The sequence below is a fragment of the Amblyomma maculatum genome, chromosome 2 (genome assembly GCF_055883805.1).
Source record: "Amblyomma maculatum isolate TAMU_Amacu chromosome 2, ASM5588380v1, whole genome shotgun sequence".
Taxonomy (NCBI): Eukaryota; Metazoa; Arthropoda; class Arachnida; order Ixodida; family Ixodidae; genus Amblyomma; species Amblyomma maculatum.
In genome coordinates this window covers 210,972,308-210,994,734 of record NC_139345.1, presented here as the reverse complement: position 1 = coordinate 210,994,734, position 22,427 = coordinate 210,972,308, and the positions used below count along the sequence as shown (strand labels likewise).

Below are 22,427 nucleotides of genomic sequence, written 5' to 3'. Positions count from 1 at the left end.
CTCACCTTGAAGCCCACCATTAAACCAACAGAGAGAAGAACCGTGATTGCTTGCACACATGCTTCTCATTTGGTCCACTCAGCTAAATCAGCTGAAATTTCTTGCACTTTCGTACTGTTCATCTTAGAGCCCCTTTTGCTTGGGCCTGCTAGCAGACTTGCTGCCGGAATTTGTGTATATCGGATATAATAAACATTTTCGTACAGAATTTGACATCTTAAAGGGGCCCAAAACAGCCTTAGCGATACAGTTTCCCTATGCCTAGTATGTGAAAGAATATCGATGTAAGATAACGTTCCCGCAAAAATTTTTTAAATGCGGCATTTGGAAGCAGAGTTATTTGCAATCAAATTTTGAATATCTGCGCCTTCGCGGCTTTCCTCCTCTTTTCAACTTTTTAGCGCGCGCAAAGGCTGACCCTCCTCCAAGGCCTCGCCCACTGCCACGTCACAACTGACGCATCTGCGCTTTTACTTTTTTTGCTTAGCGCCGCACGCCGCAACTTCCGTTTTGGCGCGCTTGCTTGCCGACGCGCCGCCGGGGGCCTCTTGTCGTCTGCTTCATCGTCATCGCCCTTCGGCACGAACTCGCGAAAGTTTTGTTGCCACGCTATACATCCCTGGCGTTGACCTCACCTTCGATTTTGTGTTACATAGTGTGAGCGACGGGTGCAGAACAGTTCTGGGCTAGACTGGTCACTCTCTTGAGTTCGCGAAGGCAGTTATCGAAGCGCTGAATTGTTGTTGACGGGACATGAGCGGGAGGTTGTTAGTGTGCAGTCCCTGGCTGCGAAGGTATTGCTAGTGACGGCAGGAAAAACATTCTGCATCAAGTGCTTCAAAACGCCAACCTCCGGAAACCGTGGCTACAGATCATCGGATAGCCAGCATCGGTGAAGACAGCGTTTATCTACGTTTGCTTTACCCGGATATGTGGTTAGCGATTTGGGGATCCCGACAAGACTGAGTCTGCATGAAGGAGCGGTACCAACGCTGTTTCTTCCAACCCTACCGGTAAGTGTAAAATGAAAAGATTGTGATAATATTAGCTTTAGACGCGTTATCACAGTACAGAGTGGATTGTTTCTTTTTTTTAACTCAGGCGATCTTGCTCGGCGTTGTGGCATGCATATAGCAAGATTTGTCATGATCACTGTGAACTACACTGCTCAAAATAAACCAGTGGCGAGCTTACGATGGGATTTTATTATTTTTAATGTTATGCTAGTCGACCCCACGCACCAATGCACCCATATAAGCCGTATACTATCATCGTCGGGGTTTAGCAGCGGATTCTTCAACGGCGTGTACTTGTGGGGGTCGAGTCCCATCTCGGTACTCATTCGCCGAAGTCGCTTTTCAAGCTCGGGGTCCATAATATCCGTACCGCAGCAAGGGCATGAGATGTTAGCGAAAGACTAGAAATTCAGAATCGAGATCGCAGAGAGCGGTCTTCCGGGCGTTGTGGAGGGAAACTCTCTCGTGCACCTTGCCCGAACCTTGAAACCTCCGTGTTTAGGTTCCTCTTGCTTTTGACTTATGATGCCCCTTCGTGAAAGATAACGATCGATTGTAAAGAAAAAAAAAAAAGGAAGGGGATGAGGAGAAGGGGACTGCGTAGTTGTGCGCTGTGGTGTAGTTTGTCAGCCGCGGTTCGGCGTCAGCTGACTGCAACGGCGAACACGCGCGCCGACAGGAAGTAAACAAACTCTGTTCGGTGCCCGATTATTATCGCAGCATGACTCCCGCCCTGTAGCTTTTTTTTTTTCTTTTTCTTTTTTTAACGCCGTGTGGTGTTTGTACAGAGCGCACCCTGAAATGTCGCGCGGATGGAGCCGCGTCCAAGTTTACCAACCGAGGCGGCCAGGAATTAGAAACACGTGAAAACCGAGATGGGCGTTGATAAGAAGAAAGTCAGGAATGAAGAGATGGAAACAGAAAAAAAAAGTGCCAAGAGGCTTTACCCATCAGCAGGAGGGGAGGGGGGCGGGGGGGGAGGGGGGTCGCGAATAAAACGTTATCACTCGCTTGAACTGGCTTAGTCGCTCAAAGTTGTGCCTCTTTATCCCTAAGCGATCAGCTGCCGATCGGAAGTGTAAGAGTTGGTTTTGACAGGAGCATAGACAGGAGTTATATACACAACTAGATTTTTCCTGCGGAAAAGGGGGGGGGGGGGGGGGATTAACCGCAACAAGGGAAGTGGACTTCTCCAAATGGCTCACCGACAGCAATAAGAGCAAGAGCCTTCTCCGGTTCCTAACGGAAAATAATTTGCACGGGTTCTTATAATATGCCTTATGGCAAGCTTGCGTAATAAAAAAAGAAAAAACAGCGCGCGCATGCAGTAGTGCAACGATCGAGTGACACATTCGGCACAATGTTACAAGTGGCTCACAAATGCACATTTATTTTTGTCCCAGCTTTTCCAGGAACAGCGGGTGCAGATCATCAGCCAGCTGGATGGAATGGAAGTGGACCTCGCAGGAGATGGGCGTTGCGACTCCCCCGGCTACAGCGCCAAGTACTGCACGTACAACGTTGTTATCATTCAGACTGACCATATTCTACAATGGGAAAAGGTAAGAATAGGAGAGGTAAGGCAATGCTGCGATATGAAAATTGGCAAGCTGCAATTCATATTAGCTGTGTGAAGTCAGCCGCAGTGCCCAATAGTGCGAGCAGGGGGCCTGGCCTCAACTTAACGAGTCTCAGTGCAGTCTTTAACAAAAGGCGACAATTTCTGCATATTATTAGGAGAAATTATTTTCAGCCTCACCAAGAGTGCCCTTGGCAAGTGCTGCTTGCATGTCTATACATAAAAAGAATCAAATTAATCATTATATAATACAAACAATTGAATTACAAAATGTTTTATCGTTGCAAACCATTGGTGAAGAGGTACATTTGCTGACATATATTATTATGTAATGAGTTTTTAATTTCATCTACAGACCACCACCCAGCTATCTGGACATATTGCAAGAGCAGCAAATCGCCCATACAGCACTACTTTGATGCTTGGTGCATTACTAAAGATGCATGCAGTTGCTTGCTTTAATAATTAGGGCGAATACATGGTAATAACAATATTCTATACTGCATTTAAAAAGTTGAAAGCTGTGAGCAGGTCGAAGGGCTGTGAAGCAATAGAACCATGGAACCAGACAATCACAAGTCTATGTTGCTGCCCTGGGCCGGGGTAATGGTGACCTGATCATCAGCATGTAGCAGCCTGTTGAACCACATATGCGATAAGCGTGACGGCCATGATAGACCATACATCAAATGCCTGCATTAGCTCCTTGCAAACAGGCAATGGATGAGCAGAGGTAATCTGTTTTGCAGAGTTTTATTTTTGTAAAGTTTTCACTTTGATGTTGTTTGGAAGGTGCACGGCTCACACTTGTGGCATTTGTCAACCAATGATAAATTTAAGAGATAGGTAATGCAAATAGAACTTCACAGAAAAAACTTTGTATACATTCGCACATAACAGGAAGTTCACATATGACATAGCTGAGAAAGAAACCCCTAATAAAGTGAAGAAACAGAATAATGTAAATGTGAGTGCTGAGACTGCAAGATATTTTAATACTGAGGCAGCTTGGTTATACATGCTAGTATGGAACACAAATACAATGGGATTTTCCATACTGTCCTATACTGACAATTTTAAAGAAGACAAAGTGTAGCATGTTTGCTCGACAACATCTCTTAGATTTCTTTTCACCGTAATATAGTAGTACAAGACCTGGGGTGTTTTTAAGAATATGATGCTAAAACTGTTTTCAGCTGCAATGAAGCAGCTGTAAGCAGGTTCAGCATCTACGATTGACTAGAACACACACCAACACTGCAACTCATCAGCCAAGTATTTATATATATATTTTTTATGTATATATTTTTAACAGATTCATGTGCTTTCAAGAAGCTGAACTCCATTCTGAAGAACTCCCAGTTTTTGATTGACACTCGACAACTGTCTCCCAAAGCCCAAACATCTTCCCTTGAATCTTTTCACAACTTTGTCATCAAGTTTGCTCCCAAATCAATTGCATACTCGGATGGTGGGATGCAAGTAAGGTTTGTTGAATGAAAGAGAAGACTAAGACATTATTTTTCCCTCTAATGTGACTATGTAGTCCAACTTTTCTGCATGGCATGTGCAAACAATAAGTCCTTGCATGAAGCTTTTAATGTATGTACATAATATTGTCATTATAAAAGGAACAGAGACCATAGGAAATAGAACACAGTGCGAAAAAGAAGACCAGAAGTTCATATCATTTGCTCCATTTCCTTTTGCTCCTTTTGATTCTTCAACTTGCTAAGCAGCCCATTGGAACTTGCAACTAAGCAGATTGCTTTTAGTTCGTGCTATGGAATAGCCCTGGAGGGCTGAAAAATTGCTTTGTGACCAATTTCAAGCACCTCAAAACAGTCATTCTCATGGTCTAGTGCTGAGGTTTAGAGAAAAAAAGTTCAAAGGTTTTTTTTTTGTTTTTATTTTTAATGTGAGGAGGGGGAAGCTGCTGTGTTACTGGACGCATTTGGCGCCTTCTTTTTATGGAAGTTGGGCTTGACTTCAGTCTCCTTAGTGCAGTGCTTGATCTGGAGCTCTCATGTTATCAGGCTAGGTAAAATGAGACCCTACAATTGCGATTCACAGGAGTCGACCCTGACATCTGCCAAAAAAAGTGCCCTCCACGTAACTCAATCCCAACTTCTGCATAAAGTAGGCACTCAATGCACCTTATGAGCCAGCTGCCACAATCCTTCCGTCCTGATAGTAAATACACTGCTGTAAAATTAGCTGAACTTATCTTCTGTCTTTCTTTTCGAAAGTTGGAACACTTCCATGTCAAAGGTAGTTATCATACATTTGGAGGAGACTGCAGTGCACACTTCTGACATTCAAGGATGCTTCATATAATATGGTAAAAACATATTTGGTAGAATGGTAGCACTAGCCATTCTGTAATCCCCTTCCATGGAAAAAGTGAGACAGGAGGCTATAGACATACTGCACAGGCCACCAAGGGTCCTCATTGAAAGTCATTGCTGTTATATTAGAATAGGCAGATGCGATGAGATAAAGAACAGTGCACCAGGAATACATACAGACAAAAATGACATGAGCTGAGACACTGCAATGACACAAAGTTGAGGGCGAGCATGGAGGGCTGGCTGGAAAAACACCTTGTCTCTCTTTTGTGCTCCTCATCTAAGTGCAGTTCCAAGACAAAGGTAGTTTTTAAAGAACTGGAAGTTATCAGCGCAAGTTTCCGACCCCTCTAGAACCATCTCGAACGTCCCGAAGCTAATGTATTGAAACTGAAAGAATGCTCAAGGTTCACTTGATCACTTGGACTAATGATGATCGCTAGAATACCACAGCAGGGAGAACACGGGTGATCCACGATATGAAGTTGTATATAGCCCATGTCATACATTAATTTTTCTGCTTGAAGATCATTGCATCACATTTTTAATTTGATATAAAGGCGCTGGATATAGAAGCTAAAATAGAAGCAATCTCTGCTGCAGTGATTTGAATATAATGCATAATGGTTTCTTATAGTAGCCTCTACTTGGTATAATTTTGCTAGTAGACAACAAGAAACACATTTTTTTCCAAAGTATGAGAAATTCATTCATATTTACCTTCTTTTTAGGTCACATCTGGCTGTTATTCACTTCAATGAAAATTCTTCTAAGCTCCAGGCACAGAAAAAGAAAGGAGAGGAGGGCTGGAAAGTGAAAATGGCAAAATCAAGAAAAAGACATTTCAGTGCCGCTTCAGTGAAAATGGAGCATACTTTTTGTAAGTTAAAACTTTGTTTTACTTATGTTATTACACAAAAAGCTAAGTTAACTGTTGTAATCACGATGGCTATTTCGCGCAGCGTACGTCCAGAGGCTCCTCCAGGATGCGGTGAAACGGTCTCAGGGCTCTTCACACAGAGACACAGCTGCAAGCAAGCTTCAGAGCGCCACCTTATGACTGATGCCTATGAAAGACCGTCAAAAGAAGTAATTGCTGCACACAGGCACAGATTTGTGCTTCATCATGACTATTCAATTGCACAGCACAACTGTCAGTATACTTAACCCAAATGCTCAACAGACTGGCAACAGCGAGGCACAGCATTGGCCGCTGGAGCCAAAACAATTGTTTCAATATGTTTGCTGCAACTAACAATAGCTGGAGCGCAGTTTCATATGACTTTTTTTGTCGTAGTGAGTGCAGTCTTGTACCCATGTCTATGTGTTTCGCTTCTGGCTGCGGCCAAGCAAACGTGCACACAAAGCATGTTGCTGTTTGCTTATCGCGGCAACTCCACATGGTGTGCGACCGCTCGCAGGCCCTTCAAGTATTGCATCAAAGCTGCCACTTGAAACAAAAAGTAGCAAAGACAGAGCAACTGTGGGTTCAGGGTGTGTGTAAAGCTAGAGAGCGAATAATTATGCCGATCAGAGTTGTTCAGCTTCTTGAGGTCAAGCTGGAAGTAAATGGAAGTAATTAAAGTGAGCCGACTGCACAAGTGACCATGTCACATCTCTCTTTTCACAGGCTCGCTGTTCCGCATCCGTTAAGGTCCACAGTTTACAAGACAACAGTGTAATTGCGCTTATTATTATTATGTGGGCGATATAATAATGTGTTCTTAGCGATAATTTATACTGCTGAGCGACTAAGAAAGCACAACGCTTCGCTGCAAAGAGGTTTTTTTTTTTTTTTTTTTTTTTTTTTTTTTTTTTTTTTTTAATAACGTCAATTGTTTACCCTCAGAACATAATGGAATATGCTCTAGGACTTATCTAGAGAAATTCTGTAGGCCTTCTCTAGAAATAAAGTTGTTTTCTTTGTTTCTTCGGTGCCTCCTCATCACTGCACGTCATGTGAAACCTTGTAAGGGGCAGATACAGCATGCGAATGCTAATACGTGTTTACCGCGGCGTCTTGTATCTCACCGGCCTAACCGCTCAGTAGTTTGTGGTGAAACTGCACACGGAGCTTTGATATTGCGGTAACTTTTATTTACTCGCAGTAAGTTAGGTAAGGGTGCTTAATTCGCTGCTGCTGCGTACAATGCGAACCCGCAATCTGCGCCAGTATCGGGGGCCGAAAGCTGCCAACGCCGGCACATGATACCACGGGTTCGCGCATCGCGCACGGCCAAGCCAGGTAGGTACAGTTGCCTTAGCTAATTTACTATAAGGCAAAAGTTTATAATGTACAAACTTACTACGAGAAAAAATGCAACCTCCGTGAGTAGTTTCACGCAATCAAGTCAACGGTTAAGACGGTAGGATTTTAATAGCCGCCACAGTAATGATGCATCACAACAATGACTAACTCATTGCACCTGTGAAACCGTCGCTTATCTATGCGCTATGTTCAAGCTAGTAAACACATTACTTACCAGCGTATGTTGTCGCCTTGACTTGATCCGAGGTGCGTATTTTGGTTTGGTGGACACAGGAACGGAGCAGCGGTTGCCTCCGAAATTTTGCTGCACTACGTAAGGCGCAGTGGATTGGAGCCCGACATTTAAAGCACCGACTTAATGTTGTAAACCTGTAAGCCGACTTCGAAGTTCATTTCGCATGGGCGACACAAGAAACGAGAACATTCACAAGCGGAAAGTGCCCCGCAAGTACACTGCACGGAACTGAAACGAGATCGCCGCTCGCGACCGCGCCGCGATTGCTGTGGTGCCTGCGTGAAGGGCAAAAAGATGCGCGCGTGCGCGCGCGAGACCGGAAGTGCAGGAAAAAAAAGCTTTGAAAAAATGTTTCTGTCTACAAAACATCCTAATTTTCTTTCCTGATAGTTAAAAGTTAAGCGTATTTCGATTTTTCTGGCATAAGCGATAGTTTAATGGCTGTGTGACGTCGCAAAGAAGCAGACCAATAGTCACTCGAAAACGCATGCACGTAGCAGCGTTGCACAGAGGAGAAGGAGGACTGGCAAAAGTCGAAGGAAAGAACGCGCCAACTTTCGAATGGGATTGTGGGACTTGCACTGCGCGTAGACGTGTATTATTGCGTTCAAATGTGTATCGCAGCATAATCTAGCGACTGAGATAGTTTGTGAGGAGTGCTCGGGAGGTGTTTGTGGGCCCCTTTAACAAATAAATTTCACTGTAGCAAGTGGAGGTTATAGTAGTAGGGACTGAAGATTCTGTAGAAGGAGTTGCCCCGGCCACTCCACACAGTGAGTGCTCTTACTTCCAATATTTGTGGAACGTCAGGGATTTCACATGATGAATCATAGTGCTCCTCTAGCACCGGCCTATACAAACCAATGCTTTCTGGTTGCTTTCCAGCTGTATTCATGCGTTTCTCCTCACAATGTGAGATCACAGCAGAAAGGGCCATTTTTAAACAGCAGCTCCGACAGAGTGTCTCTCACCACATATTGACTTCCTGCCAGCAAATCTTGTAGCTGTTTAGCCATGTGATGTCAGTCGAAGGTGCACTAATGCTGCTCTGCAACTCCCTCGTCTATATGGCAAGGTTTCTTTTAGGTTGCTCAGTTCTGACGGCCTCAACCTGTTTGAAGGGTAGAACTGAATGTGAGCGTCTCTTCAAGAGCGGCTCGGCAGGTCTTTTCACAAATAAAGTGGGGTTGCTGTAGGCCAGGATTCCTCAAACAGAGTTACGTGGGCGCCCCACACTGTACACAAGTCATAATGGCAAAACAAGTGTTGGTGGCATACTACTAAAATACCAAAATAACAGCTTGAGGGGCAAGTTGGTGCATCATCGTATTCAGATATGTGGCGCAAATAAACACAAACACAGGAGAAGATACACAGCACACGCGCACACTACCAACTGTAAGAAGAACCGGAAAACACTTCCTCTTCTACAGAGGAAAATGAGAAGAAGAGGAAGTTGAGACGTGCCTGAGTGTAGAAGAGGAAGTGTTTTCCGGTTCTTCTTACAGTTGGTAGTGTGCGCGTGTGCTGTGTATCTTCTCCTGTGTTTGTGTTTATTTGCGCCACATATCTGAATACTAAAATACCCAACCTTTAAGTAACACCATCAATCGCAAATTTAAATGATTCGGGGTTTTTTCCCCGATGCCTGGATACAAGCAAATTTGGCAAGCCATGCAGCTGCTGCCACAGAATGTACCTCATACAGTGGCCTGGAGCAAGCTCTTTTCCGAGGTGGGGATGCAATCTCGAACTCGCCCTGCACAGGGGGGTCAGCAAAGGAGACGCGCCGCCCAGTAGGCACCTGTTTCAGGGAAGGAGAGAGTGGCAAGGCATTAGACAGAACAACATCATCAATAACAACAGGTCAAAGCCCTGGACGCATCAATATTTCACAAATGTACCGTTCTGTGCTGCTTCGAATTCACTTCAAGCAAAAAATAAAACATTATTGACACACCCTTAGAAATCAGGCCAATAACAACTTTAAAAAAATACATTTTTTATTGCTGAATTAAGTCGAAAAGCGTTTGACTACAGTCCGAGCTTATGTGCATTGGTCAGGGTGTCTAGCAAACCACTATCTTTAAAATCCCTGACTTTTCCAAGTTTTTCATGATTATTTCAGTTCAAATTCTCTGATGAGTAAAGAGGCTAAAAATGTAGCTGCTGATGCTAATGAGCCTAGACAAATTATTCACAGCAAAAAGCTATTTATTAATCGTATTCTGCAATTTAAAATAGTGAAAAGGGTGTCAATAGTGTTAATGGCCATTCATCATCATCACCAGCCTGACTATACCCACTGCAGGGCGAAGGCGTCTCCTATATTCCTCCAATTAACCTGGTCCTGCGCTAGATGCATCCACTTGACCCCTGCGAACTTCTAAACCCTATCCGCCCCCCTAACTTTCTGCCGCCCCCTGTTACGCTTTCTTTCCCTTGGAATCCAGTTACCCTAAGCGACCATCGGTTACCCTCTCTTCACACCACATGTCCTGCCCAGGCTCATTTCTTCTTGATTTCCACTAGAATGTCAGTAAATTGAGTTATTTCTCTGACCCACACTACATGCTCCATATCTGTTAACGTTACCCCTACCATTTTTCGTTCCATAGCTCTCTGCGTTGTCCTCAATTTAAAGGGACACTAAAGACACCCAAATATGCTATCAAAATCTAATAAACGACATTTGGTGACACTATCGCCGCATATCCGGCAGCAAAAAATCGAATTATTGCTGAGATATTGCGATAAGAAGTTGAGGTTTCTTGTTCCCGCCCGTCATATTTAAACTGTTTTCTCCTACTACGTAGTAGGGTAGGATGACACACACAATGATGCATGAGGAGACTCCATGATTGCTGGCGTGCGGAGAGCGGAGAATACTTCACAGGTGCGTGCCGAATCATGATTTTCATTCGATATGCACTAAAGTACGCGCATCAGCTGCTCCGAGCTCGTATTTCAGGCGTCACAGACCTAAACCAAACTAAACCAAAGGGACCTAACGCAAACTGCTGTTCTTTCCTGAGTCTGTCGAACATTACCTTAGTCTTCTGCATATTAATTTTCAAGCCTACCCCTCTATTTTTCCCGTCTAGGTCGTCAGTCATTCTCTGCAGTTCATCACTAGAGTTACTTAGCAAGGTAATGTTATCAGCAAATCGCAGACTATTGAGGTATTCTCTCTACCCTTATCCCTAACTGCTCCCCTTCCAAGTCTCTGAATACTTCCTCTAAGCAAGCTGTGAATAGTACTGGGGAGATCGTGTCTCCTTGCCTAACACCTTTCTTTATGGGAATCTTGTTACTTTCTTTATGCAGAACTATGGTTGCTGTGCAGCCACTATATATATCTTCCAGCACTTTCACGTATGGCTCGTCTACCCCCTGATTTTGTAACGCCTGCATCACCGCCGAGGTTTCAACTGAGTCAAATGCTTTTTCGTAATCAATGAATGCTATGTATAAGGGCCGGTTATATTCCGAGCATTTTTCTATCACTTGGTTGATGGTATGGATATGAACGATAGTAGAGTACCCTTTCCGAAAACTTGCTTGATCTTTTGCTTGATTGCAGTCTGAGGCTGTCCCGATTCATTAGCAATTACCTTAGTAAATACTTTATACGTTACAGACAGTAAGCTGATTGGTCTGTAATTTTTCAGGTCCTTAGCGTCCTCTTTCTTATGAATTAAGATAATGTTCGTGTTCTTCCACAGTTCCCGTACTGTCGATGACACAAGGCACTGCGTATACAGCGTGGCCAGTTTTCCTAGCACGATATCACCTCCCCCGTCCTTCAAGAAAGCTACGGTTACCTGATACTACGGTTACCTTTTCATAGCTTCTAACGCTTTCTTAATCGCGTCCTTCGTCACTGGCAGAACGGCTGACTGCTTTTTTCTACTGCCAATCTAATTATTGTCCTGACTACTTTGGCTACTGTAGAGATCAGTATAGAATTCCTCAACTATTTTGACTATTTAGTCCATATTCGTGATGAAGCTGCCCGCCTTGTTCTTTATTAATGGCCATCAAGAATGTCAAAAGTTTTGTGAAGATTAAAAGCGCACAGATGTCAGCCTCAGAGCATGCGAGCCGCCCACCCTGCAGACAGCCGAGCCAATACAATCCAATATGGCTGCGCGCGCGCTTAGCAGCACAGCTCACCGATCGCTATCGGTCTGGCTGCTGCCGGCGTGGTTATTCCTTTTTTGTCGCACGTGCATATTGGTACTATTGTGGCAGCTCAGCCATGCGTTGGTGTCAAAGTAACATATTGTGCCTTGCCTTGGCGCCACAGCACACACACACAAAAAAAAAAAAAAAGTCTACATGAATGACATACTTTCTGTGCGCTAGCCTAAAATGAAGATGAACTGCAGAATATACCATGTGATTTCCCCTGACTTTGAGAAATGTTTGATGGTTTCCCTGACATTTCACTGATTTTGCCTGCTGCATAAACTTTCCATGGTGAATGCCGGTTTTTCTGGTTTATAGACACCCTGTTGATACCCAAAGAGAATAAAAATAAAACTTCTGAAGTTATCCGTAAATATTTGATTTTATTTGCACTAAACTTTTGTTATTCATCTCAACTTGGCATCCCAAATTTTGATTTTTGCTCACTCATCTCTAAGTACAATGTCAGCTCATGAAGATGTGACATGCTCTATGGACTGCAGAGGGGTGGTTTGACACAATCAGCCTTATGTGCTGCTGCATCAGACGGCAAAGATGTAGGAGAAAAAAATCTTGCACAAGCGTTGCCATGGCACTGCTCTGGGATGTGATTTTTTTGCCATAGCGAATCCGTACATGCCATCATCATCGCCATCAACCTGTCCAAATCCACTGCAGGGAAAATGTCTCTCTCATACTCCTCCGGTTAGCTTGGTCCTGTGCCAGCTGCATCCACTTGACCCCGCAAACTTCCTATCTCGCCCACCCAGCTACCTTCTGCAGCCCCGTACAAGTAGGCATTGGACGATGGAGGATGGATTGATCCCTAGCCACATGTGATGTTCAGCAACATACTGTAATTGATACAGCAAGTTCCTCGACACCTTTACAAGAATGCACGGTCACAGACAACTGGGATGAAGGTTTAGCTGCCATTCTGCAGGAGCTGTTTGCTGTTGCAGAGCATAGATCACATGAAGTAATCATCAACTACAGCAAAGTGACAGCTGAAAGCAAAGCCACTTCAGACTGTGACTAATGGGAAGCAATCCTTGGCCAATATTATAAACATGTGTTCGGGCCCTCGCATGTCTCCTAAAATCAACACATGCAACCACTGTTTGACTCTGTGCAAACTATCCAGTACAAAAACAAACAAACAAAGTAATAGATTGGTGTCGAAAGGAGTTTCTGAATCAAGACTACATAAGACCGTGTACAAGCTCATAAGCAAGTGCTTCAGTCTTTGATCAGAGGAGCGGCGGGTACTGCCAAGCAGTTGACTACCGACCATTAAATGAGGGGTTAAACATACGAATATATTGCGAGCCTTCCATGGATCTTCTTCTTTCACTTGTAGATACCATCATCATCATCTAGTGGTGTCGCCTTTGGCATGCGCCTCGGATCGTTATCAGAATAAACGTCAGACATGGCAAACCTTGCGCTGCAGTCATGATTTTGCCATCTCAACCTGACCTTTCTTCACAAGTGGGTGGAGGTGAAACTCGATTATCTTGCTGCCTTGAGCCCTGCCTCTCGCTGGAGCTACGTTCTGGTCGCTGTTTGGCAACTGCCACCATTGTCATGTCAACCCAGAGTAGCTCCGAACCTGCCAGAACCTCTACCCCGGTTGCACTGCCCCTTCTGACTGTGCCCACACGACAATGCGATCCGCCGCTGTTCGCTGGTCGTCGCGACGAAGACATGGATGACTGAACGCTGCAGTGCCCACAACCGATGGGACGATGCTTTTAACTTCTCAACATTTCTTTCTACCTCACTGATGTAGCCAGAAACTGGTTCATCAACTGCATTTGGCAGCAGCAGCGGCGGATCGCGGACGCCTTCACAGTGTGCTCTTGGATTTTTGCAGTTGCGCAAACTGGACCCGGCGCCCTCCTGCTGCGCAAGATACCACCGGTTTTCATCGCTTCAGAGGCCCGACCATCTAATCGCTGCTGCCGGCGATCATGACAGCTTCCACGTGTTGCGTCATCATCTTTCAGCTACCGGGGCGCCACCGACAAGTTTAAAAGAAGAAACGGCTGCGGATTCCTCCTTCATTTGGCAGCAGCAGCGGCGGATCGCGGACGCCTTCACAGTGTGCTCTTGGATTTTTGCAGTTGCACAAACTGGACCCGGCGCCCTCCTGCTGTGCAAGATACCACCGGTTTTCATCGCTTCAGAGGCCCGACCATCTAATCGCTGCTGCCAGCGATCATGACAGCTTCCACGTGTTGCGTCATCATCTTTCAGCTACCGGGGCGCCACCGACAAGTTTAAAAGAAGAAACGGCTGCGGATTCCTCCTTCATTTGGCAGCAGCAGCGGCGGATTGCGGACGCCTTCACAGTGTGCTCTTGGATTTTTGCAGATGCGCAAACTGGACCCGGCGCCCTCCTGCTGCGCAAGATACCACCGGTTTTCATCGCTTCAGAGGCCCGACCATCTAATCGCTGCTGCCGGCGATCATGACAGCTTCCACGTGTTGCGTCATCATCTTTCAGCTACCGGGGCGCCACCGACAAGTTTAAAAGAAGAAACGGCTGCGGATTCCTCCTTCATTTGGCAGCAGCAGCGGCGGATCGCGGACGCCTTCACAGTGTGCTCTTGGATTTTTGCAGGTTGGTGATTGCCGCCTTGCGCTTATAAAAATATTTTCCTTTGGCATGTACCTCGCTGCTGCTGCTGCCCCCCCCCCCCTTTTTTTTGCAATTTGTTGTTTGTTGCGATTTGATGCCCTTTTTGTTACTTTTTAGCCCATGTTAGGTTGCTATTTTTGTGCATAATAACCCATAGGTTGCTTTAGTTGCTATTCAAATTGTTGAACATCCGTTACCATGGATTGCAAAAAGTGTGAAGAATCTATATGACTGACTGCCGGTCAATAACATGTAGTGAATGTTCGGGAGAGTACCACCTGGGTTCTTGTTCTGGTGTGCAGACTCTACATATAAATCTAAAGGAGATGACTATAGGAAGTCCTGGAAATGCATAACATGCCGCAAAGGCAAGACAACTGCCCCCAATTTTAATGACTCTGATAATGGTACTGTCACAGCGCTTCTGCTTGACATGAACAGAAAACTCAATGAGCTTCTTCCTCTTAAAACCACTGTTAATGATATGGAGGCTCTGATAAAGCACATGTCCGCCCAGTACGATACGGTACTCGCAACCATAGCGGAGCACACTGGCGAAATTAAGACTCTCAACAAAAGAATTTCAAAGCTCGAACAAGTTGGAAGTAACGCTGAACTGAAGAGACTGTCTGCTGCAGTAAATGACCTTGAATACAATAGTCGAAAGCTGAATATCGAAATTCACGGGATGACGAAACAGGAGAAGGAATGCCTCATGACTAGAGTAAACGACCTAGCCAAAAAACTAGACCTTGAACCTCTTAACGAGCAGAATGTCTCTGCCGTTCACCGTCTTCCTTCACAAAAGGTAAGACTCCCGGTGTGATTGTTCGCTTCACGCAACAATCGACACGTGACAAATGGCTTGAGAAAAGGAAGGCTGTATCAGCGGTCGACAAGGACATGTTTATATTTGAGAACCTAACCACTCAAAATAGGTTGCTGCTCAAGACTACAAAAGAATGGGCACTTCAAAACAATTTCTGGTTTGTGTGGCATCGCCATGGAAAAATTTTGGTCAGGAAAGAAGAACATGCAGATGTTCACGTGAACAAGGCTAAGACTGATCTCGAAAAATTGGTGGACTGATATCCACGTGCTATGCATAGGTTGTGCAGATTTAGGCATGGCTTCTGCAGACTCGTTATCGCCTTCTGACTTTTTTTATTTTGTTGGGCCAGAACATAAAAAATCTACTCGATGCATTCATTTAAACTGCCAATCAGTACGAAACAAACATGACATGCTCGACCTTTCTTTCAGCAGCTTATCATTTCAGTTTGACTTTATCATGCTGTCCGAAACATGGTATGATCAGCACTCAGCTGTTTGGCAGCTCCCTGGTTATCAGTGTTTTACTAGAAGTCTAGAAACGTCGCGCGGAGGCGGCGTCAGTTTGCTTGTTCGTGAAAGCATAAATGTAGAGCCCATTAACGAATTTTGTTGCACTACTGCCGACTATGAAGTTCTATCAGTTGTGTGTGCTCGAACTATTTATTCTGTTTTTTACCGGCCACCAAGTGGAAACCTAGACACATTTTTTCGGTTTCTTGAACGGTTCTTTTTGTATAGGTGTGAATTCAGTTATGAAGTTGTGTTGGGTGGCGATTTCAATATCAATATGATGGTCGACAGCCCGTCAAAATGCAGTTTTGAGGCAGTTATACAGACACATGGTTGTTTCAATGTCATAACAACACCTACCAGAACTACTAGTAATACGTCCACATGTATCGATCTGTTCATTACAAGTGCTGCATTAGGTAGGATTAAATCGGGAGTTTTTTCATGTGGTCTTAGTGATCACATGCCCATATTTTTATGTCTAAACCGTAAAAGCTATTGATCAACCACTAATGACACTTTCAAACAAGTAATTACGTAGAACGGGCTGAACAGTTTCCGCGACGAAATGGAAAGCACAGACTGGACGGATGTCTATGCTGTACAAAATCCCGATATTGCTTATGAAATTTTCCTAAAAATCTTCTCCACTTGTTATCATAGACACTTTCCCTGTAGTATTAAGAGACCTTCCAGGATTCGCAAGCCATGGATTATAATGCAACTATTTGAAAAAATAAAAACTAAACACAGGCTATACGATAAATTTATCAAATCACGTAATCCAGATGACTGGACTGAGTTCAAACGCTTTCGCAATCGCCTCACAAACGAACTGCGCAGCGCTAAAACCAACTATCATACCGACCTGTTCAAGTCATGTGAAGGCAACAGTCAGAAGACTTGGAAACAACTTAATGTGTTACGGAACCATACGCCGAGTTCCCAACTACCTGTGCAGATTTTTAAAAATGGTGTACAGATAAGCGATGAGTCACTGCCCAACTCCTTTAATGAATTTTTAACCAGCACTAATGACATTCCCGTATGTATGACCGCCTGCGATTTCATACCAACAAGCATTCCGGATACTATATTTATGCACCCAACCAATGAATCCGAATTAACCTGTCTCTTCTCTGAACTTAGCAATAGTCGTAGTCTGGACGTAGACAGCCTGCAGATAATGCCAATTAAGTATATCCTAGATATCATTGCTCCAGTGTTGGCATATGTTTACAACTTATGCCTAAATGTCGGAATCTTCCCGCAGAAAATGCAAGTCGCTAAAGTAATCCCGTTATTCAAGCGTGGTGACAGGACCCTAATAACAAATTATAGGCCCATATCAATTCTGCCAGTTTTTTCAAAAGGTCTCAAAAAGATAATATTTAAACGTCTCTCTGCATTTCTTGAGGATAATTGCCTCTTAACTCACTGCCAGTACGCGTTCCGCAAACACCTGTCTACTCAGCTTGCCCTCTTGGAACAAAAAGAATTTATCCTTAGGAACATTGAACATCGTCTACTTACACTCGGTGTACTAATAGACTTTACAAAAGCTTTTGACTGCATTAATCATGAACTTCTACTTAAAAAGTTAACTTACTATGGTATACGTGGCATTGCTCATGAAATAATTAGGTCATATCTGGGCTCTAGAGCTCAATATACACATGTCAATAACATATCCTCTCAAATAAAAAACATAAGCACAGGAGTGCCGCAGGGTAGTATACTTGGACCCCTCCTCTTCAATAATTACGTTAACGATATTGTTAATATTGATCATGACACCAAATACATCATCTATGCTGATGATACCACACTCCTGTTTTCTTCTCATGATACCTCAGACTTAATAAGAATTGCTAATAAAGCACTAGAAAAACTACATGTATGGTCGATCAAAAACGGTCTCATAATAAATGCAACTAAAACAAAAGCCATATTATTCCAAGCCAAGAACAGAAATGCTACACTACCTGCAGACATCACACTTAATATGGATAAAATTGAACTAGTGAATTCAGTAAAAAGCTTAGGAATTTTTTTCGACCATGACATGTCATAGAACAGCCATTCATCATCACATGTAAGCAAACTATCCCAGGTAGTTGGACAAATTTTTTCCCTTAGGTATCTTCCCCGTAATGTAAAATTGCTTATATATAAATCTCTCTTTATGAGTCACCTTAATTACTGCTGTCTTGTCTGGGGTACCACGTATGCCACAAATGTAGGTCGGTTATTCGTTCTTCAGAAAAAATTTCTGCGCGCGATATGCAATGTGAACTGGGATTTCCCAAGTGAACCTTTGTTCCAAGAGCTTAATATATTGAAAGTGCATAATTTATACAACTACATGTTAGTACACGCATACATTAAAGAATGCAAATTGAATAAATTTGCCATCCGTTCAACAGCCAATCTTAAACAAAATCTACTTCACTACCAAACGCGATGTCCGGAATACTGGTATGTAACACACACGCAAACTAATTACGGTAAGCAAATGATTGCTCACACCCTACCTGCCTTACTCAATGCACTAATCTCGGAAAATATTGATGTTTTACATGTTTCATTATCTACTCTACACAATTATTTTTGCCACTAATATTGAGTGTGTATTTATATTGTCAACCATTGGGTTAGTCATTGTAAATCAGCACTATATATGTTCCTTGCCAATTGTACTTCTTTTGTGACTGAGTGAGATTATTTTCATGCTGCTGTATTTTTTTTATATTATTTTTTTTATACTAACCTATGTAGCTTTGCAGATTCCCCTTTTTTTGTTTGTTATTTTTGTTTTTTTCTTCATGCCTGTGCTTTATTGTATTGAAGGCATTGCCATTCCGCACGGCTGCTGCTGCCAACAAACGGGTTTTAGGACCTGTAAAGCTGTTTCCGCAGCTTTTTTTCCTCGAACCTGTCCGTTTACAACTGTACTTTGCAAACGGAAAATAAAGCACTTACTTACTTACTTACAAACCCCACACCACTAACTGGCCCACCTTCAAACAGCAGTTCCGACAATACTTCGCCGACCCGGCTGTTCAGACTAAGGTCGTGAAGAAAAAGCTCGCTTCCCACATACAAGGTCCCAATGAATTATATGCGTCTTACATAGAGAAGTAATTGCACTTTGCCGGCATTACAGCCCCATTATGCCGGCGGAACCAGATCGCGTACACCACGTAATGAAAGGAATCAATTCTGTAGCTTTTAACACCCTAGTTGCCCAGAATCCTTCAAGTGATGATTCGATTATTACCGCCTGTCAACGCCTTGACCAGCTACAGTCCTCCCGATAGCAGCCCGGCTTCGCTACTGGCCCGACCTCCACTGACCTCGATCTGTGGGCACTGATTCCAGCGACCATCCGTGAGGAGCTACAAGCCCTCAGCTCTTTCTGCCAGCACAGATGCAATCATGCTTCTGCACTTTCTAATGACGCCGGAATCCGCAGCATCATTAAAGAAGAGTTGGCAACAATCACCCTCCTGCACCCCGCCCAGCGCCGACTTATGCTCATGTCTCTGCATCCTCCCCTCCTTTTGACCCCCACCCCGTCCGGCACCACCCTACAAATACATCAATTAATGGCGACGGCTCAACCTGCGCCACCCTATTACGCACCTCGGCTCACCTCCCGATCAGTGTGCTACTACAGGGACCGGAAAACTGGACAGGTGGTGCCGCCTCTCGGCGCTCCGGTCATTGCTGGAATGCACCGGCACCAGCCAGCGCATTGGAGTGCACAGTCTGTCGTTGGTTTGTGTGAGATTGCTTCGCTACTCCTAATTTTTAGGTGACGTTGTACGTCAATATGTCCGGTGAAACAAAATTTGGGAAAGCGGGTCATGTTGTTGGCTGCACTGGCAGCTGTGCAAACTCGTCGGACGCTTCTAAGTCGATTGATTTCTACTGCTTTCCGCACAAGCATGAGGGTCGGGTGACCTGGACACAGTTCGCTAAAAGCAAAGGCCTGTATCTAATGATTTGGTTACTGTGTGGTTGTGGAAAGTGCGGAACTTTTTAAAATCTTATTGCAACTGAAATCTTTGTGCCTTCTGTTTCCCTGGAGTGACGGCACGGGAGACTCAGAGCCGAAGCTGCACTCCAGCATCTGTAGTCGTGATTTATTTGGCAATATCGAAAAATTCAACAGCCTAAGTTACAACTCCAGCATTTTTCCGCCTGTGAACAAGAAAAAGGCAGCCACCGTCGTCGTTCGAGCCACGTTACCCTTCTCAGTGACGGGAAGAAACAATGGTTGTACATCTACTTTCCCTGGCATAGTTACACTGTATTTATTTTTATCTCTTTACAGAAAGAGCACACAGAAGAAACGAACGACTGCTATTCTCACGGACATTTTGTTCTCTTTCCTCTCACCTTTCCTCTCTTGTTCTCTTTCCTCCTGGTCTCACGGACATTTTGTTCTCTTTCCTCTCCAACAACCAATGCCAGCGCACTGATAACCGAGTCTGCGTTGAGACTCTTCGAACTTGTTCAGCTTTATCTGTGGTACGCCCTTCTCACCCAATAAAAGCGCTCATTGCAGAGCTCATTCAATACAATATTGGTAACAAAAGCTGCCATCAGCTCCATACAAAATGCGAATGAGAAAAACAAAATTTTAGTCCATGAAAACGAGCATGAATTTAAGTTTTTTTTTCTTTGTTTATCCATCCATGGCAAACAACTGGCCCCATTATCGAGAGCCATGGACATTCTCTGGAAAACCCGAGGAGGACTCATATCATTAATCATATTTGCGGAATTCATCTCCTGCATCTGATCGTAGTGTGATGCCGCCACCCGAGCGCCAGCGCAGGTCACCTTCCCCTCGACGTCGTTCTTCCCCTCCACCTCAGGGAAACTAAGAGGCGCGGCCGATGGAGGTGAGGCCGCCGGCGAGTCGAAGACGTCCATACCTTTACCCGTGTTCATGTTAAAGAACAAATTGGAAATGTTTGTTGATGATGTGAAAACAATGGCTCTTGTGGACACTGGTGCTACAGTACAGTCGAACCCGGATATATCGAACTCGAAGGGGATCGCGAAATAGTTCGATATATCGATAATTCGAAACACAGAAATCGGCTTGTGACGACACTTACGATGCGAAAAACGATACCGTATTTGTCGAGTAATCAACCCACTCGCATAATGAACCCATCCTCCACTTTTGCACCCGAGAATTTGAAAAAAAAAAAAAAAAAATATGTTAAGACCAGCTCGCTCACATGCAAGCGATTGAGCGATCTCAGCGACGAGCGGCAGCGACAGAGCGAAAAATTTTAAACTTGTTGGAACTGCGTCCCTCTTGCCGCTCGAGCCACCGCGACAGCTCAATACAAGGTTTCTGTGTTACTGCGGCAGAAATCGCGAGCGTTTTCACTTGCATGCTGATGGCGCACGTCACTCCGCTTCGGTCGTCTAATCCACAGCTCATTTCTTGGCAGCGTGCCAAGATGCTGCGCAGCGATAACGTCGGGGCGCGTTTATCTTTTAAGAGCTTCTGCGGTGGCGGGTAGCGAACTTGGCAGGTGCTCGTGATGGCTTGATTGCACGTACAAGCCTGGTTCGATTTATCACTCCACGCTTGGGGCGGGCGTCATGATCACAGCAGCTGACCGCATGCTTTCGTTGATTCATACATGCAAGGATAAACGACTCCCGCAAAAAAAAAGAAGAAAAAAACCCTGCCACTTCTTAACGTCCGAACAGCACAGCGATAAGAAAGGATGACTCGCAAAAAGAAAAACAAACAGAGAGCTGCCGCTTTTTAACGTCCGCAGGCACCATAGCCACCTCAGCCGCCGCGCGCAGAGGGTTCGCAACACACGCTGGAGAAAGCGTCCGACCTCTGTCTGAAAACGGGCTGAGCTGGCTTGGCGCATGCGTAGCGCGTGCTGAAGGAGAGAGATAGCTCGACAAAAGAATGGGCACCCCCACGCACATGGCTTGCAAACGTCATGTGTTGGCGCGCGGGAAACGATAACTGCAGATGCGCGCACCTTTGGGGAATGGGCGCGGCGCTGACCAGAACTGTCCCCTCTCATTCCTTCCGCGCGTGACTTGAAAACGTCACGCGGCAAACGGCCAAGGGTGATGCGATCGTCTTTGGGGAAGGCACACTTTCCAGTGCGTGGTGCGGAGTTCAATATATTGAACGACCGGTGAAATTGAATTCGATATATGACGCGGCTTTCCTATACTTTTACATGGGATTTTCAATGGGATATTCCGTGAGTTCGATATAACCAAAATTAAATATATCCGGGTTTGATATAACCGGGTTATCTGTTATGAGTTTAAGTTTTAAGAACTGTTTAGGTAGGAAAGTAATGTTCAGTGGTGATCGTGCAGTGTTATTCCATGGTGTCGGTGGTGAACCTTTAGTTCATCTTGGTATGTGTGCTTCGGATGTTGTTATTGGTGGCCTCAAGTTTAGAGTAGAATTTGCAGTGCTGCCCCGATCAACGCATGATGTGATTCTTGGGATTGATTTTCTGCAAGAGTGTGGTGCAACTTTAGACTGTAGTACGGGAGAGATTTCTTTGAATCCCTCACTACTTCCCGCTCTTGTGGATGGCTCGACACCTGATTTTGGAGCATTTACTGTGGAAGAAGACACAATTGTGCAAGCGTTATCTGCAGCATTCGTTCGGGTTTTCTCTATTCGCAACCAGTGCAAATCTTTTGAAGCTATAGTAGAACCTACGAGACTCACCTGCTCTAAGAAAAGTATCCTTATGCCTCATTGCGTCGTCCCCGTGACTAGAG

The 22,427-nt window shown here is 44.5% G+C and overlaps 1 protein-coding gene and 1 long non-coding RNA gene across 5 annotated transcripts in view; both read right to left on the bottom strand.

The window, feature by feature from the left end:
• Positions 1 to 22,427, bottom strand: part of LOC146201211 (telomere-associated protein RIF1-like) — a 310,221-nt gene that overhangs the window by 53,138 nt on the left and 234,656 nt on the right. For all 4 annotated transcript variants that reach the window (XM_084595678.1, XM_084595679.1, XM_084595681.1 and 1 more), the window contains one exon: positions 9,147 to 9,251. In XM_084595678.1, coding sequence (XP_084451804.1) covers positions 9,147 to 9,251 — 105 coding nt within the window. The remainder of the gene's footprint in view (positions 1 to 9,146; positions 9,252 to 22,427) is intronic.
• On the bottom strand, positions 2,227 to 7,700 carry LOC146201215 (uncharacterized). Its single transcript, XR_014704868.1, has 3 exons — positions 7,427 to 7,700; positions 5,664 to 5,749; positions 2,227 to 2,523 (listed from the first exon to the last, which is right to left on the bottom strand). It is a non-coding gene; the product is annotated as an uncharacterized LOC146201215 (long non-coding RNA).